The sequence below is a fragment of the Plectropomus leopardus genome, chromosome 24, assembly GCF_026936395.1.
Source record: "Plectropomus leopardus strain MGB_pleo_1.0 chromosome 24, ASM2693639v1, whole genome shotgun sequence".
NCBI classification, from domain to species: Eukaryota; Metazoa; Chordata; class Actinopteri; order Perciformes; family Serranidae; genus Plectropomus; species Plectropomus leopardus.
Window position 1 is genome coordinate 1,708,200 of NC_142199.1, and position 9,020 is coordinate 1,717,219.

Genomic DNA, 9,020 nt, shown 5'->3' on the forward strand with positions numbered 1-9,020 from the left:
ATTCCAACATTTCAGCTAAAGGTTCTCTGAGGACGAGTCTGTTTTTGTTTGTTTTTATTTGTGACAATTTGACTCCTATTTCCTTCTTGAGTAATAGGCCATGAGGAGCATTTCCTGGAAAATGACTCACAACTGAGCTAATTTGAGTTCAGTGATTATAAAAGCTTGTGAGCTGATGTCTCTGCATGACGCTGGAGTCAAATCTAAGAAAAAAGTTCTACCACCATCTGTAGGATTTCGGGGGTAGTGCTTTTGAAATCTTATCAGATATGTTAGGATCATTTACAAATAATCATTGACTAAACAATACTGATGATCTTTATTATTATCTTTACAAATTATCTAAAATATGGTAATATAATATTTTTGTAAACCTTTTCTCCAAGTATATTGAAACTTTATAAACCTGAATAATATATATATATATACATATACATATATACATATATACATATATATATATAATTTGAGGCATACATTTTAAAATTGTGAAAACATTGTATAATTGGACAAAAATTAGTATAGTTTAACAAAAATTGGTAGAATTTGATAAAAAAAAATTAATATAATTGAAGAAAAAATAGTAGAATTTGTCAAAATTGGTATAATCTAGCAAAAAACATTACTAATTTGACAAGGGTTAGTCTAATTTGACAAAAATTTGATTGAACAAAAAATAATATAATTTCACAATATGAATTAGTGTACTTTGACCAAAATGGGAATACTAAATATATATAAATAAAAAATAAAAATTGGAAACAAGTACAACTTGACAAACATTATGATAATTTGACAGAAATTGGTATGATAAGCCAAAACCTGGAATAATTTAATAAATAAATTGGTCTAATTGGGCATGTGTGTAGCTGTGTGCAGCAGTAAAGATGTTGACTGGTGATATAATGTGAATACATGTGAGAATGTAAAACTCACTGCAGCTTATTGTGAAGCTTTACATTCCTCAGAGGGATAAACACAGCGGGAATGTTGATCTTCAGGCTAAAAGACGAGTGGAGAGAAGAAAAACATAATCATATTTCAAAAAGTGCCAGAAAAAGATGGTTTACAGAGCAGATTTAAAAAAAAACATTCTTAGACAGCTTTGTTTTTACACATACTGTATAAGATTTCCATGACAGTTTAGCATCCATCATCATACCCAAAATCCTTTACTTTCTTTTTTTGTGTGTTTTATTTGATTTTACAGAAATTACAGAAAAAAAGATGACAGTTACTTATATGATTATGCCTGCTTTCCTCGAGCAAATCAAGCCGAACCTGAACAATAACATACATACATACATACATGGCCACCAATGACAAATGCATTATAACACACATTATCAACCAAAAGTACCAGAAGCTGCCAATCTTCTGCAAAGGAGAACTAAAGTTGGGTTTATTATGGGTTTATTATTGGGTTCAATTTATGTAATTATTTTCTGTTTTCTCTATTTTTTGAAATATTTTTGTAGTGTTTACTTCTATTTTTTCTCATGATTTTGAGTTTTTTTTTTAATTTCAAAAATAGAATTATGGATGTTTTTTTCTTTGTTTTTTGTTGGATATTTGGAGTGTTTTGTTTGTTTTATTTTGAAATGTTTTTTTTAAATTTAATTTCTAATGCAATCTGGTAGAGGATGGTTGTGGAGGGTAGGCTTAAATGGGTCGAGGAAAGTGGGCATAACTGCATAGTGAACTCTCATCTGTCTATTTCTGTCAAACAATTAAAACATCACACACAAAAAAAATCAAGAAAAGCAGAGAGCGAGGGGGAGAGAGATCACACCTGAAAGATTAAAGTATTACAAACCCGAGGCTGAAAACGTGGCCTTCAGGTCACCAGGCTGAGAAATGACGTGTGCTGCCAGTCAGCATTAATGAAATCCTCTAAACGTGTGAATGCTTTCATAACATGGACGAGTGCAGATGGATGCATGTCGGTTTCTTTTTCACTCTGAATTTTTTTTCTCTCCTGCGTCATGGCGAGCTGGTGGACGGAGACGGATGGTCTAGACCTGGAGGAGAACTCTATTGTGTCTCAGGTCATTCAGGCGGTTGGCCTGTTCGGAGATATTCTGTCGCTGGAGGACACGATGCTGTCTGGAGTCCAAACTGAGGACGGGTCGGACAGCCAAGACGAAATGGAAGAAGTGATGATTGAGGAAGACAAGATGGTGGGGGAGGAAGGCGATGAGAAACAAGTTAAAGAGGGGAAAGATAAAAAGGAAGATGAAGAAGTGGACAAAGAAGAGAGGACCAAAAAAGTGGTGGACGAGGAGAAGATTGAAGGAGACAAAGAGGATGAAACTGAGACAGAAAAAGCTGAAGAGAAGAAACTAAAAATCAACAGTGAGATAGGAGAAACTGAGCATCAAAATGAGCCAGAATATAAAATAGGAGAAGAGGACAAAAAGGAAATGGAGGAGGAGACAGATGAAGAACTGGGAGGACAAGAAAAGGAGCATTTAAAAGACGGAAAAGAGACAGAAAAGGAGAAAGAAGAGGAAGACAAAGAGGAAGAAAAGGAGCTTATAAAAGATGGAAAAGAAAAGGAAGCAGAGGAGGTAGACGGAGACAGAAAAGAACAAGAAAAGGAGACAAAGGAAGACAAGATTACTCAGGAAATAAAAGATGAACTGGAAAGAGAGGAAAAGGAGCATTTGAAAGATGGAAAAGAGACTGAAAAGAAGGAAGAGGAGGTGGAAAAAGATGGAAAAGAACAAGACAAGATGACAGATGAAGATGAGACAACTCAGGAAATAAAAGACAAACTGGGAAAAGAAGAAAAGGAGCTTATAAGAGACGTAAAAGAGAAATATAAAGATGAAGAGGAGGTAGACGAAGAAAGCAAAGAACAAACGGAGACAAAAGAAGGAGAGGAAGAGGAAAAGCAGGAGTACGAGAAAGTAAAAAGTGGAGAAGAGGAAGAAGACATATTGAGTGTAGAGGTAAAAAAACTTATGATGAATGAAAGAGCAGAAAAGAAAAAGAACCGTGACGAAGACGAGGTTGAAGAGAGAAAGGCAAAGAAGGAGGTAGAGATGGAGGAAAGAGTGGGAGAACCAAAAGAAAATGAAGAAGAGCGAAAGACTGACAGAGAAGAAGAAAAGATGGAAGAAAAAGTACAAAACGAGAAGAAAAAACAAGAAGAACCCCCTCAGATGAATGGAAAAAAAGAGGAGACACAAGAACAAGAAGAAAATGTGGTACAGAATGAGAAAGAAGAGGAAAAAGTTGGCGAAAAAGAAATGCTGAAGAAATACGAACAAGAAGAACATTTGACAGATGAAGAGCGAAAGGACATTAGACAAGAAGAGACAAAAACAAATAAACAAGAAGATGAACAAAAGGTTGATGAAAAAGAAGAAGAGATGGAGGACACAGAAGAAATGGAGATGATGAAACAAAACGAAAAGCAAAAGGATGGTCGAAAACAAGAAAAGATAAAGGAAAGCAAAGAAACTGACTCCAAGAAAGAAGATGAAGAGCAAACATTTGATGGAAAAGATGAGATGGAGGACAATAAAGAAACAGAGGTAAATAAACGACAAGAGGAAGAGAAACTAAAGGTTTGTGGAAAAAAAGAAGAGAAGGAAGAAGTTGAAGAGAAAGGGGAAGAACCAGCAAAAAATAAAGAAGAGCAAAATGTTCTTGGACAAGGAAAAACTGAGGCAGAGAAACAAGAATCGGAGACAGAGGAAAAAGAGGAAAAGGAGTTGAAGATACAAGAACCAAAGGTAGGAGGGAAAGAAGATCTGGAGAAAAAAGTCAAAGACAAACAAGAGGCTGTTGGAAAAGAAGAAAAGGTTATTGGAACTGAAGAAAATGAGGCAAAGAAAAATGAACAAGATGATCAAAAGATTGGTGGAAAAGAAGAAATTATAGAAGAAATAGTACAGAAACTGAAAAAAGAACAAGAAGTTATCGGACAAGAAGAAACAGAGACAAAGATGCACGGACAAGACGAACTAAAGGTTAATGAAAAAGAAGAAAAGGAGGCAAAGAAACAAGAAGAATCGATTGGTGGAAATGAAGAAGAGATGGATGAAGAAGGAGAAAAGGAGGTAGAGAAAGAAAAACAAGAGGAAGATTTGGAAGAAAAAGAGGAAAAGGAGGGGAAGAAACAAGAAAAAGAGGTTGGTGGAAAAGAACAAACAGAACTGACAGAAAACAAAGAAAAGCAAAAGGTTTGTGTAAAAGATGAAGTGATAGAGGGAAAAGACAAAAAGCAGGTACAGAATGAAAAAGAAGAACAAAAGATTGATGGAACAGAAGAAAAGATGGAGGGAAAAGAAGAAATGGAGGCAATAAAACAAGAACCAAAACTTGGTGGACGTGAAGAAGATTTGGAGAAAAAAGTCAAAGATAAAGAAAAGGTTGATCGAAAAGAAGAAAGGGACACAAAGACACGAGAACAAGAACCACAGATCGATGGAAAAGAAGAAGAGGTGGAGGGAAAAGAAGAAAACAAGGTAAAGAAAGAAAAAGATGAGCAAAAGGTTGACGTAAAAGAAGAGTTGGAGAAAACAGTCGAAGAGCAGATGGATGGACAAAAGGTTGATGAGAAAGAACAAAAGATGGAAGAAAAAGTCAAAGAAGAGGCCCAGAAAGAAGAACAAAAGGTTGACAGAAAAGAGAAAGAAACAGTGACTGCAACAGACAGAGAAGTAAATTCAAAAGCAGAAGAAAAGGAATTAAAAGACGATGCAGCAAACCAGCTGAAACAAAAACGAAAGGTTGCCAGAAAGGAAGAAGAGATGGAGGACAAAGAAGAAAAGCTGACAGAAAAAGAGAAAAAAGAAGAACAAAGGCTTGATTTAAAAGAAGAACAACAGACTGAAGAAAACAAGGGAAAAAAACAGAAACAAAAGCTTGATGGAGAAAAAGAGGTGGAAAGAGCTAAGGCGAAGAAACAAGAAGAACAAAAGGTTGGTAGTAAAGAAGACGAGATGACGGAAAACAAACAAACTGAGGCAAAAAAACAAGAGCAACTGACTGATGGAAAAGAGGAAAAGGAGGAAAAGAAACAAGAAGAAAGAGTTGATAGAAAAGAAGATGAGATGGAAAGAGCTAAGGCGAAGAAACAAGAACAATGGATTGATGGAAAAGAAGAGGAGATGGCGACCTCGCTGGACAGAGAAGGAAATGCACAAGAAGAAGAAAGAGAGTTTAAAGAGGGACCAAACCATGAGCTCCAAAACCAGCTCCATCAGTCCCAAAAATCCACCCCTCCACTTTGTGCTGAACCGCTGAGTCATGCTGGAGCAGAGACACCAACCGAAGCTTCCACAGAGGAGGAGAAAGGCTCGGGCGCTGCCAACAACCACAACGGGGACATTTATCCCACATCACCGAGCAACCACAACGAGACGGAGGAAGCTGCCTCTTCAGCCAACACAAGTCTGCGCAAGTCTGCTAATGCTCATCCGGACTGGAGAGAGGTGGAAACGCAGGGTCTGGAGGAACAGGAGCGACTCCAAACGCCGTTGACAACATCATTTCCTGCTGCGGGACGTCAAGGTCAAACAGCGGCTAAACTCCATACAGGTAACCACAATCTAAACTCATGAAGTTTACTGACACACTCCTGCGACGACAGTGCTGGAATATAAACTAAGTACATTTACTCAAGTCTTGCACTTTGGTACAAATTTGAGGTACTTGTACTTTCCTTGAGTATTTTCTTTTCATCCCACTTTATACTTTGACCCCAGTACATTTCAGAGGGAAATATTGTACTGTTTTACTTAACTACATTTATCTGACTGCTTTGGTTACTTTACAAATTAAGTTTTTTTGCATCAAAATACAACAAGAGTTTTTAAAATACTATGTTTTATTGTAAATTAAATTTCCAAGCAGTTTATACAAGTACAGCTGCAACCATTGGTTGATTAATCAATCAGTTGATTGACAAAAAATCAATTGCCAACTACTAAGATAAACATTTCAGGGTTAGTTTTTTCATTTTTTTAAAGTGTTTTTCAAATCCTAGGAACTTTAATACATTTCTCGAAGTTTAGGACATTTCGAAGATTTTAGGATGTTTAGGATTTTAAATAATATACTGTGTTTTGTAATAAATTAAATTTCAGTTATAAACAGTTTACACAAATACAGCAACAACAATTAGTTGACGAATCAACCATTTAAATGTTGCTGTAAGTTGTTGTAGCTGTTTTAGAGTTTGCAGTGGAGAGATGATCTTACATAACTGCAGCTATGATTGGCTGGAAGCACAACTTCTCACAGTGGAGATTCAGGCCAGAGAGTTAATTCATTCATTAAAATCTAATTAAAATTCCACAAGGATGACATTCACTCTATTGCCAAAAGCAAACAATGATAATAAAAAAAGCTCCACAGAGCCAATTAAATTACCTCATAGCATGCTTTAACCTTTTAGAGCATTTTACTTAAGCAGATAATGTATTCTGATTTTTTGCATCAGGTTGCAGGCTGGAGGAGAGATTATTGTTGATGGACGCAGCTGCTGAGTCGTCATTAAGTGCCGGACAAGGAAGCAAACAGCCCAGTCCAACCGAAAACTCATCCAGCACAGGAAACCCTGTGATGGAAGTGAAGGGGGACAAAAAGGACAAAGAGGGAGGAGGTCAAACCTCCAACAGTGTAAATGGCGAGGCAGACACAGCGGATGACAAGAAGAACGGCAGCCACCAGTCCTCAAAGTACAAAACTGTGTCCTACAGGAGGATCCGCAGAGGAAACACCCGACAGAGAATTGATGAGTTTGAGGCCATGATGGACTTGTGATTTAACCCCAGATATGGTCAGAGGGTTTGGTTCTATTCACTTTTTTGTGATCTTGGATGGCGACCCCGAGTGGTAACATATAGGCAAAAGCAGTGGCCCCAGGATAGAGCCTTGGGGTACACCATATTGAGTGTAAAATTTTCTCCAATTTTATGAGTGAAAGGCAGTAAATTAGTAATACTCAATTTATAGCCTACGGCCCAGAACTGGGCACTGATAGGGAGCCTAGAGGCCCTCCAACTATTAATCTAATTCATATAAAAACAAAATGATTCACGCTGGGAATTGTTTTTGTACTTTTAGTATACATAAGAATGCATAAAACAGCATCACAATAGAGCTTGTTGATCAGAAAAAGTGCTAGTGGAGGATCCCCTGCACTCCTGACAGAGGTCCTGGCTGGACCCTAATGTTCCAAAATCCTGGAAAATTTTGTGAAATCCTAGAAACATCCTGAAGTCCTAGAAATGTCCTAAAATACTAAAAACATCCTGAAATTCTAGAAATGTCCTTAAATCGTAGTAATGTCCTAAAATCCTAGAAATATCCTCAAATCCAAGAAATGTACTAAAATCTTAGAAATGTCCTTATATCCGAGAAACATGAATGGGGCTGCTGCAACTGGCCCCTACCCCACTCATTTTGCAAAAGTGGCCCCAAGCAAGGCAGCTGGAGTATCACTGCTCTGAATAAATAAAATGTATTTTATTATGATTTTATTATGAAGTATTAAAATGCCACAGGTTGAAGGTTTCAGTTAACAGTGATGTGTGTCATCAAAGTGTCCTCCAGCAGCACTGAAATCACTGAAATCACTTCTGTTCTTTTTTTTAAAAAATTGTTTTAGCTTGTTAAGATCTTATTTTGTATACGCCATTGTGTATAAGCCTATCAAACAGACCAAACTGGAGAATATTACATTATAATCATTACTCAAATGAAATCTGAATCAGACTTCACCAATTAATTTTTAGAATTTATTTAACCCTTCAAAATGTAGATGGACATGAGTTTTTCTTTGCTTGTGCTGCATTCAAGCACCTTTCACAAATATTCAAGCCTTTGAAATCTCAACAAAAAGGTTTAACCCTCTTCAAAAACATGGGAAAGGGCATTATTAGAACATTAACCAAAAAAGAGGAAAATACCCAGAAACTATATTTATAATTATTATACTTATACATTTAAAAATATGTGTCATATATGTTTATTTTTTTCAGATCCTTGCCTTATTTGTTTTTGTATTTTACTTTTTTCTTCTTTCTTTGTAGTAATTTTCAGGTAATTTCTTTGTAACTTTTACTAATTTGTTTCTTATTTTTTTGGTAATTTCTTGTCACGTCACTAATTGCTTTCCTCCCATGTGTTTGAAAGAAATAAAGCCGATTTGCTCAGGTGTTTCATTAATAGACATTGAATCCTACCCATACAATGATAAGTGGATGTTAGAAGTCTATGCTTGTTGTTAATATAATGGTATTATTAAAGTGCAAGTACAAAAGATTTAAAATATCATTTTGACTTCATATTTCTGCTCGGAAATCAATGCAGTGACACTCTTAATGGCATCATTTTGGGAAGAAACTGATATAACTCATACATGTTTAGTTGACTGGTATGTTTTCCAGCTAATGTAAAGCTAACAGTATAATAACAATCACTACTGTATCATAGTTATCATTGAATTTTTGCTTTTTGTGATCTTCTGCTTGAGGATAATGTGACAACATATAGAGAAAATTTGTGGACCCAAAATAGAGCTTTGTGGAACACCATGATCAATGTCCGTTCTGTATTTTTTTTTCCAATTTTATGAGTGAAAGGCGCAAAATAAATAAAGTTTATTACTTGTGTATACAGGGATGAAACTGATATAACTAGTAAATGTATAGTTGACTGATATGTTTTCTAGTTACTGTAAACTTCACAGTCTGATAATCACTACTGTAAAATATTTATTACTAAATTCAATCATATTAAAGGAGCTTACAAAGCACCACACAGATTTTTGTTTTGTGCATGTTATTTCGCAGAGGTACCTTTACACTAATATATTTAATTTTATTCATTTAAATAATAGTGATACATTTGTGTTCACTTCTACATTTCTTCTTCTTCTTCTTCTTCTTCTTCTTCTTATTCTTATTATTATTATTATTTATTTATTTATTTATTTATTTAAAAAAGACAACAAACACACACACCTAAAAATAATTTTAACAAATAGGTACAATACATCA

At 35.6% G+C, this 9,020-nt stretch overlaps 1 protein-coding gene across 1 annotated transcript; it reads left to right on the top strand.

Moving 5' to 3' along the window:
- Positions 1-730: 730 nt before the first annotated feature.
- On the top strand, positions 731-8,785 carry LOC121937729 (uncharacterized). The gene is made up of 2 exons (XM_042481047.2): positions 731-5,553; positions 6,458-8,785. Exons 1-2 carry the CDS (start codon positions 1,986-1,988, stop codon positions 6,778-6,780), a joined length of 3,891 nt encoding a protein of 1,296 aa, XP_042336981.2. The 5' UTR covers positions 731-1,985; the 3' UTR covers positions 6,781-8,785.
- The last annotated feature ends 235 nt before the right edge of the window (positions 8,786-9,020 follow it).